The 19,767-nt window shown below is 54.6% G+C and overlaps 5 protein-coding genes across 5 annotated transcripts; 2 read left to right on the forward strand and 3 right to left on the reverse strand.

Annotated features, from left to right (window-relative positions):
- Positions 1-2,344: 2,344 nt before the first annotated feature.
- Positions 2,345-2,775, reverse strand: CH63R_05838 (uncharacterized protein; the record flags this gene model as incomplete). Its single annotated transcript, XM_018300813.1, has 3 exons — positions 2,345-2,464; positions 2,524-2,603; positions 2,724-2,775. 3 exons carry the CDS (start codon positions 2,773-2,775, stop codon positions 2,345-2,347), a joined length of 252 nt encoding a protein of 83 aa, XP_018158663.1.
- Positions 2,776-8,990: 6,215 nt separating this feature from the next.
- Positions 8,991-9,321, forward strand: CH63R_05839 (uncharacterized protein; the record flags this gene model as incomplete). The annotated part of the gene is made up of 2 exons (XM_018300814.1): positions 8,991-9,064; positions 9,165-9,321. The coding sequence occupies 2 exons, from the start codon at positions 8,991-8,993 to the stop codon at positions 9,319-9,321; spliced, it is 231 nt and encodes a 76-aa protein (XP_018158664.1).
- Positions 9,322-12,802: 3,481 nt separating this feature from the next.
- On the reverse strand, positions 12,803-13,153 carry CH63R_05840 (uncharacterized protein; the record flags this gene model as incomplete). The annotated part of the gene is made up of 1 exon (XM_018300815.1): positions 12,803-13,153. The coding sequence occupies one exon, from the start codon at positions 13,151-13,153 to the stop codon at positions 12,803-12,805; it is 351 nt and encodes a 116-aa protein (XP_018158665.1).
- Positions 13,154-14,888: 1,735 nt separating this feature from the next.
- On the forward strand, positions 14,889-15,161 carry CH63R_05841 (uncharacterized protein; the record flags this gene model as incomplete). The annotated part of the gene is made up of 1 exon (XM_018300816.1): positions 14,889-15,161. The coding sequence occupies one exon, from the start codon at positions 14,889-14,891 to the stop codon at positions 15,159-15,161; it is 273 nt and encodes a 90-aa protein (XP_018158666.1).
- A 3,974-nt stretch (positions 15,162-19,135) lies between these two features.
- On the reverse strand, positions 19,136-19,578 carry CH63R_05842 (uncharacterized protein; the record flags this gene model as incomplete). Its single annotated transcript, XM_018300817.1, has 2 exons — positions 19,136-19,329; positions 19,401-19,578. 2 exons carry the CDS (start codon positions 19,576-19,578, stop codon positions 19,136-19,138), a joined length of 372 nt encoding a protein of 123 aa, XP_018158667.1.
- Positions 19,579-19,767: the final 189 nt, after the last annotated feature.

A 19,767-nucleotide genomic window follows, 5' to 3' on the forward strand; every position in this document is an offset into this window, starting at 1 on the left:
GGCACAGCCCTCGCTCGGCTGCGGGGATCAGTGGCGGTAACACTGCTCGACCGTCACAGAATAAAATGTGTATTGTGTTTGTGCCTATGCTTCTTACGCACCATGACCGAGCTGGCGGGCCGAAGAAGGCAAGGATGAACTGATTCAGAGAAGCCCAGAGATAACGACAAAGACAGCAGATGTTGCAATTGCTATTCTCGTGGACTGTTGTGGTTTGGGACTGCTGGACAAACATTGCGGCTGTCGTTTCCCGTCTGCCAAACATCAGCATTTTGATACATGTTAGTCCAAAGAAACGACCCAAACCCACTCGCCTTATGCGCGCCCGCCGCGAGTTGATCAGTGCGAGGCGGATTAATGTTCCCGTCGTCTTAGCGTCCGCTCCTCAAGGAGGGGGGGGAGGGAGGCGTCGTCCATCACCCATTCTCACTCTGTGCCTCTTCCCTTCTCTTCCCTCCGCCTGTCGGTTGCTCCGCGTTTGGGCGCAAAAGTCCTTGATTTGACGAACGAAACAGATAGGGAAACCCGCTCGCATTACGTTCAGTCATTGTGCCCTTGCAGCCAGCTCAGCCGGCGTCAGCCACCCCCCTGCACGCCCTTGATCCATCTTACCGAGCTTGCTTGGGGCCCCTTCCCTGGACGAAGCTCAACTGCCAGTACCCTTAGAGCAAGAGGTGGACAGGGAACAATGATTGCTTGGCGTGGGAAAATAAAAATAAGAAAGGCCGAAAACTTACATCGGTATGGCGATGCTGCGTGGGTATGACGTGGGAATGAGACCACTCGACGCTTAACAGGGCTTCTCCTTTTAAAGGGGAGTGGTCGCACAAGGTTGCCTACAGTAGAGAAAGCCGAGCCGCTCTGGACGACAATGTCGCGTGTCTTGGCCCGGAAAGACAGCGTGGCAGACTGTCACAACGAGGGGAAGTTGTGAGAGAAGAGCATTCATAGGTGTGTGTGTGTGTATGGCTGGGTGGGTGTATGAAGAAGTGCGCGTCCATTTTGTGATGGAGCGAATGTATTGAGTGTTTTCGTGTTTGTGTGTCCGGTCGACGTCCGTCCGATTGAGGTGCGGCGCATTGTCAGACAGGCAGACTATGCGATCCCGTGCAATACGGTGCGGTGCCACTAGGATACAAGCATAAAGTAGAGTTTGTGCATGCGTGACCTTCTTCATCTTAGCCGTGAACACCCCCTCTCCCACCTCGTCGTAGAGATGAGGCACGATACGGGCGGCTGTGTTGGTGGGATGAACGGATGGAGACGGACGGTTGGCCGCCCACCACACGCCGGTCGAATTTTCTCCCATCTCTCCTCTCACCTGGCTGGCTGGACACCTCGCTATCCACCTGTCACGGGTAAAGACGGTTTGAGTCAAATGCGAGGGTGAGGTGAGGGTCGCAGGTGAAAGTCATCTTCTTGGAGGGATGGACACGAAGGACTCGAAGGAGAGAAAGGGCTGGCCAGGCTAGTCTTCATGTGAGCGTTCAAAAACCAAAAACCTGGTCGCCGTGCCCTTTCAAAGCCAGGTACCTGGAGCGGCGTTGACATGGTAGAGTCTAAGAGGGTGAAGGGGGGTTGAGTTGATGCTCTCGAGTTTCCGGGTCACCGGTGGGAAGTTAATGTGACTTCATCCAAAAGCCTCTCCGAGAACAGAGACCGGGTTAGGGTGAGAGGGTCATTGTCCCCTGTCATACAGTGCTGGCCAATGTGAGGAAGGTTGCAGCGAGCTGACGGAGTATCCGTCGTCGAAACTAGGGAAAGATGAGCAAGGCAGGTGGCCCGGCAAGGAAGGAGGGTGAAGAAGAGGAAAGGCACGGCACTCCGTTTCTGCTGCTGTGCATCTGCCATCTAGGTACCCAAGGTAAATATCCGTACCTGCCTAAGGTAACGTAGGTAGCGTAGGTACTGTACGTTGTGTTATATGCAGCACGGAGTATCCAGTTGTCGCATGCCGTGCAAGCAGCAAGAAGGAACATCCTCCCCCCCCCCCCTTCCTGTACCCATGCCGTCCGTCTGTCAATCTCCCGGCCCACCTCACAAACCAGGGTTGGACGGGGGTTGAACGCACGTCCCTTACCTTAGGTGGCCTTGCCTTGGTTGTCCGTCGTTCGTCTTTTCCAGGGGGGGGGGGGGGGGGTCCTTTTTGATGGGGAAGAATTGGAAGAATTGAGGCAAAGGAGGGGGGGTGGGGCGGGTCACTTCCGGCCGCCGTGTCCTATCCTGTCATGTCCTGCGCGCCGCTGCCCTGTCGTACCCTGGGATCATTCATGGACACCGTGCGCAAATGCCTCCAAGGCTTAAGGTCTTGCCGATGAACCCATTGTTCGTTCCTCTTGCTCATTCATGTCTTGTCAAACCGTCCGCTGATCCCGGCTCCTCCCGCGTCGACTTGCTTGTCGTCGTCGGCCTCCTCCTCAGGCCCGGTTCGACTTCTTCCAGGGCTTCGTTCATTCGGCATACGCTGCACAACCACAAGCACAAGCACGATGTACGCATGCACACCTACGAAGACACACGTACAAGGTTGACACCCCTTGCCTTGAGTCCTGACCATGACCTGAGGTGGGAAGGGAAGGAGAGGGAAAGGAAAGCACAGCTCCCTAGGTATTACGCATCTCATCCCTCTGTCTGTCTGTCTCTCCTGTTTCTCATGTCTCCCGTGTCTCTCTTCCCTTGGTGTCACAAGGTTGTCGTTAGTCCCCGCCGTTACGCTAACGTACCTAGTACTGTTGTATATCCTAGCGTAGCATCGACCAGAGTGTTTGGTGACATGGTGTGGCTCGTCTTCTTGCCTTGCCCGCCCTACGGAGACGGAGGTGTGAAATCTGACAGCTGCGCCCCAGTTTGCTTGGTTGGCTTAAATTGTCGACCCGTCGTCTCGAGCGGCTCTCGCTTGTCGACCCGTCGTCGTTCGTATCTCTCTTCCTTTTCCTTTCCATCACCTTCGTCACCTTCGTTCAAAGTGTCTTGCTCATTGCTCGCCCATTCTTTTCACCCGAATCAGTTGCTTGTACTCTCGGGTTGCTCCGGTCCTAAGGGGCCGGGACCATCGTGGTTGCGACAAGAGCAAGCAAGTCCGAAGGTCTGCTGGCGAGTTTCTTTGCCTTTCGGTCCACAAGAAACGGCGTTTGCGCAATCACGCGATTTATGTGCGTGTGCGTGCGCGTGCGCGTGTGCGTGTGTGCCGCCAGCGCCAGCTCTGCTTATCCTCTCTTGTCGCGCATGCCGCCTCGCATTAATGATTTTGCGCCCCGGTCGCTCAAACATACCTGTCTCGCTTGCCATCACATGACGCAATGCCTATGCTGGGTCGTAGGAAATCCTACGCGCCGTGCGCACGCGCCATACTCACGGCTGCTTGCTTGCAGCCTCACGCCGCCGCGCCGTCCCTCCTTCCTTCGTGTGGCTTGCCTCCGGACCACATGACGGGCTGCCGCTGAAGAAGACGCCGAAGGAAAAGGGGGGAATCGAAGGAGGTTCATATCGTTGATGGGCACAGCCCTTCTATTCTCTTCTCCCTTCCCCTTTTCTCTCCGGGGGCTGAGAGCTTAGATACGTGCTTCCACACTCGAGTCTCGTTTATTCTTGTTTCGTTCCCGTTTCCGTGTTTTCATGGGGGGGTTTTCCCCCCTCCCGTCTTCTCTCGTTGGCTCCGTCTTGCGCACAATATGACAGGGATAAGGGGCACGGCTCTGCTAAATACAGGTCCAACGTCGGCTCCATGACACATGCCGTTGACCGTTGGACGAGGCAGCGTGCTTCTGCATGCGGACCGTTCCCGTGTCTTCACTGCCGTGTTGCCTCTCAATTCTGACAGGTGCGACTCATCGCCTCCAATGGCCCCCGTCTCGGCAGCATTCTTGTGGCTGCAGCCCCCAGCCCCATTTCGAAACCGTTTCTTTGGGGTCCAGAAGCTCGAGCCATGTTGGATGCGACCCGACAGGGAGATGCAGCTAGCCCCGGGCCTTCGCTGACGCCGTTACGAAACCTACCTATCGTATGCTTCCTCCCAGCTTGCTGTCATGTGTGTTTGCGCCATTGGGGGGCACATGAACGGCCTGGTCATTCAGCCCCCGCTGGACGAGTCTGCTGAAGTCCACCTGTGGAAATGGGAACAGTGCATTAGGAGATTGAAATTTTCAAATGATTGGATTCGTCCACTCGAAAAGCAAAGCTACAGGCAGATAAAACTTTGTCCGCAATGAGTGTCGGCCGGCAAACTCGAAGACTGCCCTAAGAAATCTAAGAAACCCCGTGTTTGATATCCCTGATCGTCCAATGTCACAAAGCAAACAAACAACCCAGAAAAAAAAACAGCATACAGACGAAACAGAATGTTGAAGCCTAGAATCCGCTCCCAGCGAGCTGCATTCTGCTGCGTTCGTCGGAATCGTGCTGTCGTAGAAGAGAATTGAACTGGAAGGCGTGGGCCTAGTGATTCCGAGAAGTCTGGCGAGATCTATTCATAGCCTCTGCCTTGGCTCCTCGTCTACTTTCCGCGGCCCGTCGAATCTAGGACCAAAAACCCAGTCAGTTGATACATCTTGGAGGATGGGGATTATCACTAACCTACGATTGCCCATTTGCCTGGCATGTATAACACGGCATAGACTTGTACTCTGGCCTGTCGACCACTCCCGGGCATGGACTCCTTGTCTTGGCGCTTGCGCAAGCCCACGGTGCTCCCACCTCGACGTGGCCGCACGCATAGGTGATGATGGGTCTGCTGCACATGGTGACTGAGGATAGGGAAGTCTTGGGAGGCAAAAGCGGAAAGGAGATCGGTTCTGGAGAGTGTGGTAGAGCTAGTGTTGGTGTCTTCGGCGTGAAGAGTTGCTTGTAAACTGCTGGACAGGATATCCGAATCTGGTGGGCGATTTGGTCCTTCCAGAGCAAAGAGCAAAGAGGAAGAGAGATAACGAGTAGGCTTTGAGGTGACGGTGGCTGTGACAGTTGTGGTTGAGATTTCGTTTTGTGCCTGGCGTAGAGTTGTTCTTGTTGTCGGTATTGTTGTTGCTACTGATGATGATGTCCTGGCTGGATGAAGAGTGTTTCTTTAGGGAGTTTGAGGGCGGGAGATGTCGTCCGTCTTATACCTCTTCGTGACACGAACCCAAGACTGTGGTTATTGGCTTGAAATCGACTGTCGGGGGCCTGACTTGTTTGCCATCGTCAAACCTGCCACCCAAAGCGAAGAAATGAGGTCCAACAAAACACTATCACACCGGTGATGCCAAATGGAAATAGACGCAGCTTGGCTGTTGGTTGTTTGCCCATCTATCCGCGTTTTTGGTGTTGGGGAGGTCTAAGGCGGGAGGTGTTGGTGCGTCAAGCGTCTGGCAATGCAGAAGTTGCCGCAGGGAAGGCCGTGACTTGGTGGAGGGATATAATGTGGAAGATGCAACGGGTCATGACAATCACTTGTACCTCGTAAGTCGAGGTACTTGCGAGAGAAGCTGGCTGCAGGTGCGGACCGGGCAAATGGTTTTTCGATCCGCCCCTTTGCAGGAGGGTTGACGAGCTGCCTGGATTGTGGAGATGAAATTGGCGACCGTGGAGAAAGCAGCCTAATCCGACTCAGCCCAGACCGTTGGCTCTCTGTCTCCCGTACAAATCCAACGATGACCCGCGTGTGCTTCCAAATACAACGGACGATGAATGGTTGGCTGCGCCGACGAAGTTTTGGCCTGCCTTTTCGGCAAGTTGTGCGCTAGTTCAAAACGAGATGTGATGCCAGGGTGCTGCCGCGTTGTGTTGGTGAGACCGGGGTCTTACGCAGGAGACCTTGGAGGACAATGGCTGTTGGAACTTGGACGGAATATCCACCGAGACAGTAGGGCCCCCAATATGCACCTTGGGGGCGTATATGGGTCTGTTGACGCAATGTCTTGTTCTCTGGGTGTTCCGGAACGAGAACTGTGTGCACGACGCGTGACCCAACGAGTTGGTTTTGTCGGCACGGGAGTTGAGCCAACGTTGGACGAGATTTTCTTCAAGAGTCTCCAGTTTTGGGGGGGTGGCTGTCGAGGCGAGGCGGTCCTAACAGGGAGGGAGGGGGGCTCCGAAAGGGGTTTTGAGAGAAGGAGGAGGAGAAGGAGGAGGAGAATAAAAAGAAGTAGAAGAAGGGTCCAGAACAGTGGAAGATGAGAACAAATGCCCAAAGCCGCCCCGCCCGCTCGAGTGACTGGTGACGGGTAGTCGGGGCAAGGTAGGGTGTAGGTACTTAGATAGGTAGGTAGGTAGGTGCACCTCTCGTGTGTCCCCATTATCGTATGGCACCTGCTGAACACACGTCCCATTATGGAAACGTGGGAACACAGAACGATTGTGATTCTGGACGGGGATAGCTTGGCGTGGGTAGGTAAAGTCGGTAGGAAGGGCACGCAGTGTGGCGCATTGCTGGACCATGCCGTCGTGCAGTTCAGTAAGGTCGGCCCTTCCAGCGTACCTACCTAGGTACCTGGGTAATGCGATGTGCCCGGGCAGAGAGAGCGCACAAAATGACTGCAGAGGATGGCTGACCCATGCCGGGTCTACGATGCTAGCCGTAGTGTACATGAACAGATGGCGTCGAGAAACCCCCTCGTGGGCTGGTCTTAGTGCATCCCAAACCGACTGTCAAGCGTTGAGATGGGCCGCCGTGTTGAGTGGATCGTCCAACGATGTCGCACATGGGGGATCCGCGTCAAGCCCTGTTTGTTAGTCCCGTTCGGGGCAAGACCGTTGCTTGATGTACTTTTTATCTATCGAAGCAGTAACGTAACTAACATGTCCCATCTGGAGTCATCAACCTTTACCGTGTTTCCAGCGTCCTGAGAAGCTCGGACGAGCAAGCCTGTCGCCGATCTGCCTCTGTGCCCATCCCACACAGCCTGCTGTACATAACCAACCGGGAACAGGCCTGTGGCATGAGCTTGCTTGCTACAGTGAACTGCAGATATCTCGAGTATGCGCATTCGCTGCTAATATGCTACCAAACACGACGAGACGGAGTTGGGGTCTTCGGTATGCGCTCTCTCGACTCCGAGCCAGATGGGCGGACCGCAAGATTCAGAATCGTGTCGAGCAGGTCGACAAAACAGACCGGGGGTGGGGTGATGAGAGCACCATGAGCATATAGTTGCAACAGAACAGCGACCACCCGGTCCTAGACTCCCATGCGTCTTGTTTGATTGTGCCCCCGTCTCTCCAAGTTGAAAAAATGGACCGAACAAGAGACCAAAGCAGTCAAGCAGACGGTTGGTCGGCCGGTTGGTCCACGCCCTCATCGACATCCACAGCAATGTCCCCAGCCAGACTGCTAGCCCTGTCTTGGCCGAACCCAAGTCCAGATCTAGGTCCAGGTCCAGGTTAACGTCCTGGTCTAGAGATGATGTGATGGGTGTTCTCAGGTCGGGCCGGGCCAGTACTTTCTCATGTCCACAAGAGTTTGGCCACATTTGTACACTGAAATCCCGTATTGTGAAAGCACAGCGTGCCCCCCGGAGCAGAGCGGGCGTTGGGATCGCTGGTGACAGTCGGGGAGCGACATCATCGACCAGGGGGTCGCCTAAAGAGTGGAGTCGACGACTCGACTGAGGCGTGGCTCTCTGAAACGGAGACGAAAAGAGGAAAGGTCGTCACGTCCTTCATCAGACAAGAGGCAGCTTTCTTTTAGACACATGGCGGAGAGATTGATGCGGCGCATCGAGCTCTAACCAAGGTTTGTGCAGTCCATCGAAGTCCAAGGACGGGCCGGCTGAGGTTAGTACGAAAAGAGTGACGAGCAAAGTCGGGTGCGGTTAGGAAGGGGGGCATGCTTTGTGGACGTAGGTACAGGGGCAGTGTGGGAGGATGAATAGAGGAGATGGAGGCTGTCACCCATGCCCGTGAGGGATGGCTATCAGATGTGAAGAAGAAGGTAGGGTGCGCGGATGGAGAAGTCAGAGCTGACAGAGCCAAGCCAGGCCATCAACGCGGTCAGCACTCAACAGCAATATGCATAGGGACCCGGCCGGTCTGTCGGGGAAAAGAGACGTCCCGTGTACTGGGGACCATGGTCTTGTGTGGATTGGGACAAGATGGGATGTCGTGGTTGGTATCCGTCTACGTGGGAGACGAGGGAGGAAGCTAGTGGTACCGTCCTGACTCAAAATATTGGCACTGTATGGAAGTGCTTGCGAGGCATGCTGCTACACAGTGTCAATGCGATCAGAATGTCTCAGACCGAATAAGGTAAACGGCAACTCCAGGGCAATTGCCTTTTTACTTCCCTAAGGTAGGTATGTGGTAGGGTACTTTTGCTCATTTCTTTCACCTGTTCATTTATTCTGATGTTATCATGCTATTCCCTGAGTCCTCAGAACACCCCTACCTCCCCCCTAAGTTGTCGTTGTCGTGTGGATTCTCCTCCCAACAGTCCTCATACCACCAAGCTCGCTCTCCGCCCGCTTCCATTACCACCATGTTGCGTCGAGATAAAACTCACCATGTCATGCCGCAATGGTCCACAAATTCTTCCATAGCAGACGGCCGGCGGGCGCTGGTTTCCGGGCATTTCCCGCCTCGTAACCACCAAGATAAGTCAAAGGGAGGTATCCCTTCTTGGCTACTGGCTGTTGGCTCGAATCATTCTCCTACATCTACCTCTCTTTTCAAGGTTCTCCTTGTCCCTCTTCACTCCATCTCCTTTTCACTCGTCCTGCTTTTTCGTCTGTGCCTGGTCGTCAACTTAGACGAGCTAGTACGTACCCTATCAAACCTTTGTATGCCTTGAGACAAGGTCCCTTGCGCCGGGGAATGGATGAAAGCCACCGACAGAAAAAGAAATAGGCAGGGCGCCTTGTTTGCCTACCTAAGCTAGAGGCTGCTTTCCCGCTTCTCCACGTCTTTCAATGTCGATTAAGGTCACCGACTAGTCGGATTAGCTGGACACGCTACTTTAGTATACTTTGATACGTCCGTATGCTAAATCGACCGCCTCCGTCCACAAGCCAAGTTGCTTCGCCATGCCCTTCAATCCTCAGTTATCTTCTCGAGTCCGACTCAACCTCATGCTCGAGGGCTTTCGTTCAGCCACTAGGTACGGCCGTTGACGCACGGCCTCGACCATTCGAACTTGTTAGGGGGAGGCCGACGTGGACATCCTTGGTTGTTCAACCATTCATCACTGCAATCCCAAGACCGATGACCCCCCTCTTGTTCAACATGCTTACCCAAAACATCCGCACTACTTCACACAACCACCTCCTATGCATCGCGGAAGGCGCAGAAGAATTCTTTATCGGTGTGGCGTACCGATGGCCTCAGATCCTCATCGTCAACGGCGTCCGACCCTAAGGCACGATGCGACATAGTCACAACGGTGGCGCCTCCCACCCTCGAGTCCGAGCTGTCAAAGTGCCTCGAACTTCTCAAGCCACGCCATAATCTCGTAATTCGATCCATTAATGCCTGGTCCTGCACCACGGCCAGACCGAGGTGAGGGGGGTGCGCCTAAGCACCTAGTGCTCTACCTGGTAAAAAGGGGCGAACATCTTCACCAGCCAGACCCTAGAGGTCGGCAACGAGCTCACGGGCTCGTTCCATGTATTTGCACTGCCGGCTCTGATGAATGACAAACAAGACCTGGTCACCGCATCGCCGTCTGGCACACCACTGCGGCGCTGTGTTGGGTTGGTCCTGCTGCCGGGTCAAGAGCCAGACACCTTTCCACCGCGCCGTCCTGGTATCCAACACACCGTATAGCCCTCATGCGGCCTTGAGTGCGGCCTATCCTTGCCGGCAGTCCTTGCAGGCAAGCTTCTTCGAGCACCCCCAACACTTCTCTTGCCCGCAGCACACCTCACATGGCCACCTGGTCAACCAATCATCCCGGATGATGGGGTACAGCAGCCCCTGAACCCTGGCCACCTCACTTCCATCGGCATTCTATGGACATCATTTGCCTCCCAGACGAGAAGATGTACATGATGGGTTTACCCCATGATGGCTGTATGTCAAAGACGTGCGAGCTTCTTTAGCACCGCCGCCAGCTCAAAGCCGCACTTGCCCCCTTTTCTTCGCCGCCAGCCGCCGTGACAGCGTCTTGGGTCAAAGTCTCGGTTGAATGGCAAAGTTCCCATCGTCTCGCAAACCGAGTCCGTCTCTGAGCACACTGTGCTAAGGCAAACCTCTGTCCCGGACCTGTTCTGGATGTGTCCATCTTAGACGACAGGCTAGGGGACTGCTTGGATGCGGGCCCTCTTTAGCCATAACCTGAGTGAAAATCTAGACAAAACAATCTTACAGTCATTACGAAGACTCTTGGCCTGCGTTCTTACCGATGAGGGGCATGCATATCTCAATGCTGGCGTTGATGCCAGACCGCCATGTCAACCCATCGACAAGATCGATAGTTCACAGACGCATCCCTGGCAACAACAGGAAAGGGGAATGGGGCCATCTCATCACCTCGCAGCCCGTCTTCGTAGCTTCTTCTTTTGGACGTGGACAGGGACTACAGGGATAAACTGCAAATTCTTGCCCGTCTGCACCTTTATTACCCGCACTCATCCAAGACTTGTGTGTCGAGTTGAGTGTTGGCAGGCTACGACAGCACCCTTGCGCAAGTGCGCGCTCACGCATGGTGGATGGCGGATGGCGGCTGGCCGTGGTTACGCCCGGGGTTGCGGATGTCATCACCAACACCCGACGCGAGTATCGCGGCATGGAAACACGAGGCCGCCGCCAGGCGCCCTTGTCGCCTTTCAAGCAAGGTCATCGCGGGAAAATCAGCAGAACACCCAATAGAGTTGACCATGGCGCAGACGTTTGATTGTTGGAATGATCTCGTCAAAGCGGGCGAGGTGTGATTGAGTCGCATTGCGCGGTGCCGTCAGCCAATCATAGCCCCGTTTTGGCTGCTATAAGCGCCTCGTTGGGCATACGACCCGGACCTGCTCTGCCAACGACCACTCGTGCTTCCGGTAGCCGCCTATGACGGCGGCTCAATCGCCGTTGAAATTCGGCGGGGCTTATACGACTTGGACCGCACAAAGGAATCGGCGCAATTCGGCGTGTACACAGACACAAAACGTCTGACACCGAGTTTTGCGCGACGTTTCTCCTCCTCGGGGCATAGGACAACCGTCTTGCTCACTTCGGAAGCAGCCACTGGGCAAGGGTGTTTGAACGGATCGCACACATTGACTTCTTGTACATGGTGGGGGAGCATCAGACAAGGCCCAAGACCTCGTCATTCTTGACGAGGCATATAGACATGGCCGAGGCAGCATCTGCAGCTGATCATTGCCTGTCACCAACAGTCCACCTCTCGGGCATCAGGGGGCTAGCGTCGAAGGGCCGTATACGGACCGACCATTCCGCGAACATCAGATTGCGGAACCACTGGCGGTCAATAAGTTCATTGAATCTTTGATCCTGTTGGAACACCGTTGGAACCACCTAGCTTGCGATGGTCCCTATCCGTACCAAGACTCCATTAGCATGGGCCCAACCATGAAAGGAGGTGGATATTGCAGTCACTGCTGGATGGATGGATGTCTCCCCCTTCCCCCCTTCCCCGCGCCCCCCCTGGCAGGATATCACATTCTCGAACATCACATACCTGTGGAGTGTGGGACAGCTAGCTCGGGCAGTCATCTAGTTGTTGGAAGAACTCCCCAAGGTCTCTTTTCGTACAGTACTTGAGCCATCCACAAACAGCTTCGCGCGTCGTGTGTCCGCTAATGCAAGTGCCAGTCACCAAAGCTGCGTCGTACTTGTGACGAAGGTTCGAAAGCAACTTTCAGCAAAGGCTTGCCATGTTGGTGATGAAACTCTGCTGTCATTTCACCGCTCCTTGCACACATGGTCATGTCGTGCCGCCACCCAGCGTACAGCGGAAGACCTTGGCCGGGGCTCACGATCAGCCTGCGCGCGGCCCGCGGGTCGCATGCGAGGCGGGCTCACCCCCTCTCGAAGAAAGCCTTGACAAAATTGCCTCATCACCATTGACTGGTTGGAAGCATCGCAGGGCTCGGTATCTGCCTTGGCGCTCATACTTGATATCATGTAATGGGGAAGTGGTTTTCCAAACAAGGCGGGAGGAGCAAGCGATTGCTTGCCGAAAAGGGCTAACGGCGTTGTTGATCGATTAGGGAAGAAAACAACAGGCCACCTCAAATGTTCTTGAGCCTAAAGCCAAAAGTCAGTCATTGTTGGTTTTTGGGGTGTTATTCGCGCTCAGGCCGAAGAAGAGGCAAGATACCGTCGGGCTTTCATGTTTTCTATACTGCGGGTTTGCCCGCCATGTTCCGAGAGATGAGACCAACCAGTGTTGGTGGTGAAGGATACGCAGTTGGCCGGCGATGCCTCGCTCGATGCTAGCTGGAATGGATGTGCGGACAAGGCGTGTCGGTCGACCCGTTTGCTTTCGCCCGCGTCTAGGATATTGAGGTTGAAGGCTTCGTCAACGTCTCCTGGATTTTTGCTGCATCCGAGCTTTACGCAAGTGTGTCTCGACTTCGTCCAAGTTGTCAAAGAGCACGGAAGCAAAAACACGGGGAGGAGGAAACCAAACATTCGCCAGCTGTTGGCATGGCACCCCGCAGAGGATTTCATGCAAGCAAAGAAGATCGGGAGTGATTCCAGAATCCTACGAGCCGCACCACCGCATGACGAAGAGCAGGAAGGATGAGACGTGCCGTTCCATCGCATAGCTCCCGCGCGCGGGCGCGGGCGCGCGGGCACAGCAGGTAGACAAACCCCTCCCCCCCCCAATCTCTCGGTCAAGCGACCACTTATGACGCCGGCGTAACGGCCTGCTACACACGGGCGTTCACTCGCGGCCGTGAAGAGCCATGATGAGCAGATGCAGAATGAGAGTTTTGGGTGGATGTGGCCGAAGGTTCATGGAAGGCGGAAGAGCGAGGAAAGTTACGGCGCCTTCAGAGCCGGCGGTCCTCGCCAAGTCGACCCATTGCGCACCCGATGCCCCCCGGCGGTGGAGGTAGTATGGGCCCCAGTACGGCCCCAGTACGGCCCCAGTGCCGATTCTCGTCGTTCCGAGAAATCCTCTTCGGCCCTCCGAAGTGCCCAATGGGGCCATCCCAGCGTTCCGGCGCCCGGCAACTTGGCTTTCGGCTTCTGGGCTCTGGTTTGACTTTCCAAGAACCCCAAGGCCGGTCATGTCTCCACAAGTCAGTTCCGGTCTCTCGGACCGTTGTCGTGATATCAGATCTGGTCGCGGTTGCTGCGAAGAACTTCATGTCCTTGCGACAACTCTCGAGTGTGCAAAATGAATCCTTCGTCCACTCACCACAAAACCCTGTATGTACATACCTATTTTGGATTTTGATATTTTTTTTCTTTCTTCTCTTCCTCTTTTCTTCCAACTTTCCCCGGCAGATGTCTCGCTTGCAAGCGCACCAGCCCCGCGCCCCGACTGCAGGAGTGAGAGGCAGAGACTTCAACGCTTTCCCCTCCAGTTTTTCCCACCGTTCTTCTCATGCATCTCATCCATTCTTCCACTCGAGTGAATCCTCGCACACTCTGGTCCATCCTTTTCGAAACCCACTGTTTCTTTTTCTGGGGGTTCCCCCTTCCCGCGGGCCCTTATCCAGTCCATCTACTTTATTATCGTCCGGTGCAGACCTGATAAATTGAGGGGGCCCACGTGCACACGTCCCCATTGAGAGCTGGAATCGAACCATGTGTAAACAGACTGGCCTAGCGTCTGAAGAGTCACAGGATACTCAAATAGACGGGGTCGGCTGCGATAAGGGTTTCAGAAACACCGAGTTCTCTACTCTGCCCTCCCAATTTTCCAATTTGTACTCTGTGGATTCTTGGCAAGTTTGGCCTCTATATCCAGATGCGCAGGCAAAGTTGCATTGCCATCAATTGAAACGCCCCGGTACCCCAGTTGTGCAAAACACAGGGGGGAAGAGAGCGACTCGGAATCAGAGACAAGAGAGCGGGGAGGGAAGCATATCGAAATTTAGATCCTCTTGGCCGTGGCTCGTTTGGATCACAGTACAGTCAGTATCCGTAAAACAGTTCCTGTTGCAATAGCCACCCCACCCGCCGCACCGTTCGATGAAGACCGTCTAAGAGTGGGAGAGCCGAGACAAGCACTCTTCGCACTGGCAGAGCAGCAGTACACGACACATTATTTGCTCGTGTATTCTCGGAGAGGGGAGACCGAGACAGAGGCAGGCAGACGCAAAGCCAGCACAGCAACACAGCCCATCCCGGCTCAGCTTTTCCACCCGTTGTTCTGGCTTGCCTTGCTGCCTCCAATCGGTACCCCGTTGCATCACCGCAGTAGCATGCGTAAAACATGTTGTTCAGAGCAAAAGAAAACGATGGCGTTTCGGGCGCGCGCAACCTCAAGGACGGTATGCACACCCAGTGCAACGTGCGCCATTCACGATTCCCCAGACCCCAGGCCACAATGGGTAATACGATGATGCCAGTGCATTTCTCGCAACCACCGATCGTCGACCACCACCCCGATGCTATGTGCCCTTCTCTCTCTTTCACTCTCTCTCCCTCTCTCTCCCAGTGTCCGGCTTGAGACGGCACCGTGTGACCGACGAGAACCTGCCACCTTCCTCTTGACGTGCCCATGGGCCGGGGGCCGAAGGAGGGGGAGGGGCATTGTCAGGTCAGCCAGCTTCCTCCTCCATGTCGACCGGAACACAGAGCATATAAAATTGGACGGGCTTCCCCTCCCCCATTCCATCTTACCTTTTGTCTCTCACTTCCACAACGCTCTCAAACTCCATTGCATCAGTCTTCTCGTCTCCCGTCGCAACCCCCGAGCACTAGACCTGCTGTGTCCCGCTCCAATAAACTCCAAGCACACGGCAACAAATAACATCGCCATTCCCCCGGATAGAAACAATACACCACCCGCCAAAATGTCTTCTCCCATCGACAGCTCCGTCTTCCTCTCCCTCGCCCCCACCACCTCCTCATCATACCCTTTCAAGGCCCAGCAGACAGCAGCAGCCGCCGCCGCCGCCGTTGTCACCGAGCCGGCTCCCCTCAAGCGTCGCACCTCGAGCTTGAGCAGTGACAGCAGCAAAAACGGCGCCGCCGGCGGTCTGCGCTTCCTCAAGCTCGGGCCCGTTCACTATGGCGAGCACCCCGACGAGCACAAGTCGGATTGGCACCCCGCCCTCCTGGGCTGATGATGGTTGCTCTTGACATGCTTAGAGAAAGCCTCCACTGACGGGGGAAAGCATCATGGTTTTGTCACAGCCAGTTTCGTCTACAAAAGAGCAGGAAACCGAAGCAGATTTTTGTAACCAGCAAGCGATTAAAATTTGGGAGAAACACTTGGGGACCTTCATTTGAATTTTATTTTGGTTGGCGCAGGGAATTCATCGTACCAAGTTGTTTATTTTGATTTTCCCTTGTTGTTTTCTGTCTCATGCGGGCGCGGCATCGACCATTCTCTTACCAGCCAGAGAAGACCCCGACGAAAGCCGGGCAAGATTGTTACAAACATAGAAATGGAACCGGGCGATTCGTCAGGAGTAAGCTCGGGGAACAAGGGGGCGGAGAACCATCACAGAGGAAAAAGAAAGAGAACCTCAACGAAGATTCGATGGCACTTGTCAATTGACATGGCCTCTTGACCTGATGATGAATTCCTCGTGCATCAGCTGTGAATCTCGCTTTTGTCTTTCTGGGACGATGGCCCCAACCAACAGACGAATCGCGAGCTAAGAGAGAGAAGAGAGTGATGGAGGGAGAGAGGGAGAAGAAAGGTCGTCCTACACGAGTAGGAGTGGCGGCGGGCATGGGAACGTCGGCTATGCCGCGTTTGGGGTTTGATGGACGGCGTTACGGTCCCATAGCCGGGACTGCGCGGACCAAGGGAAGACAAGTGGAACGGTGTGAGAAGACGAGAGAGAGAGAGAGAGAGAGACAAGCGCATGTGCCAAAAGCCCGGGGGGAAGAAGTCAGACAGAGAGAGACAGAGGCAGAGGGAGCGCAATGGCACCTTGAGGGGGCCTCTTCTTGCATGCCTGCTTATCAACTTACTTGCTATTGTTGCCCGCCCGTCCGGCTGCTTACAACAGAGAAGGAGGAAGAAGAATGGGAAGACCAAGCTTCCATGGGGTGGGCCAGTCATGCAACGATCTGACATCTGACCCCGCTGATCAAAGTGACATGGGGTAAAGGGAGATTTTGGGGGGGGTGTTGCACAGCACCCGCGGCGCGCGTCGTATCTTTTGCCTCGCCTAGTTAATCTGGGTCGGCGGATTGGGACCGAGACTTTTCTGACCGATCGCGTACGGGCATGTACGTATGGTGCGTATGTATGTATATATGTGAGAGTAGTGCAGGTCTGGCTGCTGGGGATGCGAAGACAGCTCACCACCACCACCCTCTTCCGTTTCTGCAAAATCTGATGGTGTGGGGTGACGGGGCCGATTGGAGTAAGCTGCCTCGCGTTGATGTGTTTGTCTGCTGTTATTGTCTGCTGCCACTTGCGTGGATTGATGTGTTCCTCTTCCCCGTCACCCTTTCCCTGCCCCTCTTGTGTATGTACACGGCGAAGTCGTGAACAGACGGGCTGGAATGTATCGAGGGGGCGCCGAGGGGTTCGATTCCACTACTTCTTCGACGAGACACGTGGGGTAGAGACTGGACGTCGCCGCGACCAAAAGGGGGGGGGGGGGTTCCAATGCCGAGGCTGAGCGAGTTTCGATAGTTTCGACTAGTCTCTCCTCCCTCCTGATTGATCTCGTTTGCCGTCATGTCTCGTCTCTTCCATTTGGGTATGTTTGTGTGGTGAGAGTGGGTGATTGTGACGTGTGCTTGGCGCAAACGCTGTTTGTCTCGAGCCTCTGGGCAGTCGCTGGAGTTAATCGCAGTCGTCGGATTTAGTTCGCAAACCCTCCTTTTTCTGGGGGAGGTTTAAAATAATTTTTTTTGTTCCCACGTTTTGCGAGTTGCCGAGAGTCCCGTGGAAGGGAGCCCGGAGCTAAGAACTATGCAGGACGTAACGATCTGCTGCGAAATCTGCGAGTTGGTTTGCCCATGTACATGTGTGTGATGTGTGTATTCGGATGTCATGTGTGAACGGGAGCTCAGGAGTCCCTTGCACTGAGGCGACTCCCGGAATCCCCTATTGCTTCCCAGATGTCAATCTCTGACCGTCGGCCCCTTGTCAGATAGATGAGAGATGGGGAGACGCGGCAAAAGATCGACGGGGCTGCATCTGGCATGTGACCAACCGCTCTGCCGGCCGAGAGCACTTGGCAAACTGACACCCTGCCCTGCAGTTGCCAAATCTGGAAGATCCTCGGGCTTCATTCGCAGATCCGACATGCGGCGTCTGAGTCGAGGAGCGCATATCTTATGAGGAGAGTCAAGACAGGAACTGACGACGAAAAGCGCAATACCCCCCCCAGAGTGGTCCCGTCGATGACACTACTTCAGCCTCCGTTGACGTCACAGCCTCAGGCAAGGGATACGAGACGGTTTGTGCTGATGGATAGGGCGGTCCTGTCTGGTCTGTTCTGAACCAAGGGAATCGATCCGAGACCTCTCTGCAGCTGCAGCACCAAGCAAGGCGAACAAATTCGGGCGGCGGGCGGGCCGGGCCCTACCCTCCGACACGCGCCAAGATTGGACGGGACGAGAATGTGCGATGCCGCCGCCCTGGTCGTCCCAAGTCTCGAAGACCCCCACTCCCGGTGAGTAAACCGGTGGGAATGGCCGCCTTTCTAGGGGTTCTGGAATAGTAACAGAGAGAGAGCGTTAGGGGAAGGGGAAAGATCTTGTTCCTTACCCACGGGAACTTGGAAGCGTCCCATCCGCTGGGCAGTTTTGATGTGCTGTTCCATGAGGCCCCCCCCTCCCTGGCGCGGAGGGATTTGTTTCTATGTAAAGACGATCGTCCTGGTGACGTCGCATCCGGACTTGATGTGAGGCTCAACCATCGTTTCGAACATGCCATTCTTAGCGCCGCGTCAAAGCACAGTGATAGGAAACAGGAGGGGGGACTGGGTACGGCCCCACCCTGCCGCGGGAATCCCAAGTTTAGGGTCGGTGCCCGCCACCGTCGGTTCGCGGCCTTGCAGATATACAGTGGAGGTGGATGTGGCTGACAAATGCCGTGCTTCGAGGTGTTGGCGAGGTCTGATTATATCTCAATTCCAGTTGAGACAGGTTCCGTGCCGTATCATGTACAGTTGCGACAATTGTGCATGCGATAACAAGGTTGCACGGAGGTAAGCCCACCGCAGGGAACGGCGCGAAAGAGAGGTCCGGGGCACGACATATATCCCAATCAGTTCCAGTTTCCAAGTGGATGGTCACCGTTGTTTGCGCCATTTCTGATTGACTTGTCTTGATACAAAAGAATGTCAGAATGCGAGCTCAGCAGCAGAGGTCCAACCAGCACCAAAATGATGCCATGGAGCTGAAATAAGTAACAACATGCTGCAGGCTTTTCGAACAACCGACACGTTTCTGTGAAACCCGTGGTTCCATGACGCTCTAGTTCTGGAACGGAACTGACTACTGAGAAGTTTCCAGTCACACCAAGGTAAACTACCCAAACTATGACTTACAACCCATGCTTTGCTTCATACTACCTATCTGGCTCGCTCTCATCGATCACAGAACGTCTTCACCTACCAAAACAGCCATCGCTAAAGCAATCACTCTCAACCAAAGGTTCGCTTTTTTCCGGTTGAGTCCATCCGTTGAGATACCTCAACATTTGGCACGATTCGCCAGGCCCAAGGGGGCCCGGAGACGGCTGCGCTCCTCGCCGTTACCGAGGCCGTAGTTTTTTACTAATAACGGGCATTCAAAGACGAGCCTCAGCCATAGGACCGGACATGGCTCTACCCCGTGGCAAGGCTTGTTCAAGTCTTCGGTGCAATTCTCGGACAGTACAAGCTTCTCCGTTGTGCTAAGAAAGCCTAGCAGGATGTCCTTTCGAGTCAATCGTCGATTGAAGGTCCATGAAGTTCTTCGAGCAATTTGGAATACAGCTGCGAGTCAATTGTGGACCTCGATTGAAGACATTAGCATAGTAGTGGTGGTGTCGATAAAGACCCCGGCATGACGTGTGGTGTATATCCTTGATTGGGGCAAAATTGTGTCTGGCTTGCATAGTACTGACGTCTCCTACATTTATTCAGTCAACATTTAGTAAAAACCTTCCCCAGTAGCAACAGCGTGGCTGAGAAGTTATGGTATTCCCCCAAAATAGATTCATCGAATGTTTCTTATTCAGAGCCCCAGTCTTTCTGGGGCCTGGAGCTGTTGTACGGCATCCCTCAACCCGCCCGCACATGGAAAGGGACACGACCATTTCCTTCCAACGAAAAACTGTTACATCGAAGTCAGCTGCCTCGACTAATATATTTTGGAAAGTCAGCTGTAGGCCACAAGGTGCTGACCTTTAATGCCATGACGGAGGTTACCGGACCTGGCCGACGGCCTCAAACTGATAGAAACAGTGAAGAGACTGTCAGACTTCCTGTCAATTTCTTCAGTGTCTCGAGTCTTCCGGTCTTGCCCAGATTGAATCCCCCATCTCCGGGATTCACATTGTTTGGGTTTGATTTGTAGCCACATGCACTCACCGAGCTCTCGGTGCCGTAGGCGGAGTCCGCCAACTTCCTCCTGAAGACGCTCCGGATTTGGCTTCAAAGAACCTTATGTCGCTTTGTCGAAGGAACCTGGCTAGTCCCAACCCACGTGAATATGCGCGGGCAGGCCGCCGCCATTACAACCCGGCTGATAGTTGTCTTCTTAGGCTACTGA

The sequence above is a fragment of the Colletotrichum higginsianum genome, chromosome 4 (genome assembly GCF_001672515.1).
Source record: "Colletotrichum higginsianum IMI 349063 chromosome 4, whole genome shotgun sequence".
In the NCBI taxonomy this organism is placed as follows: domain Eukaryota; kingdom Fungi; phylum Ascomycota; class Sordariomycetes; order Glomerellales; family Glomerellaceae; genus Colletotrichum; species Colletotrichum higginsianum.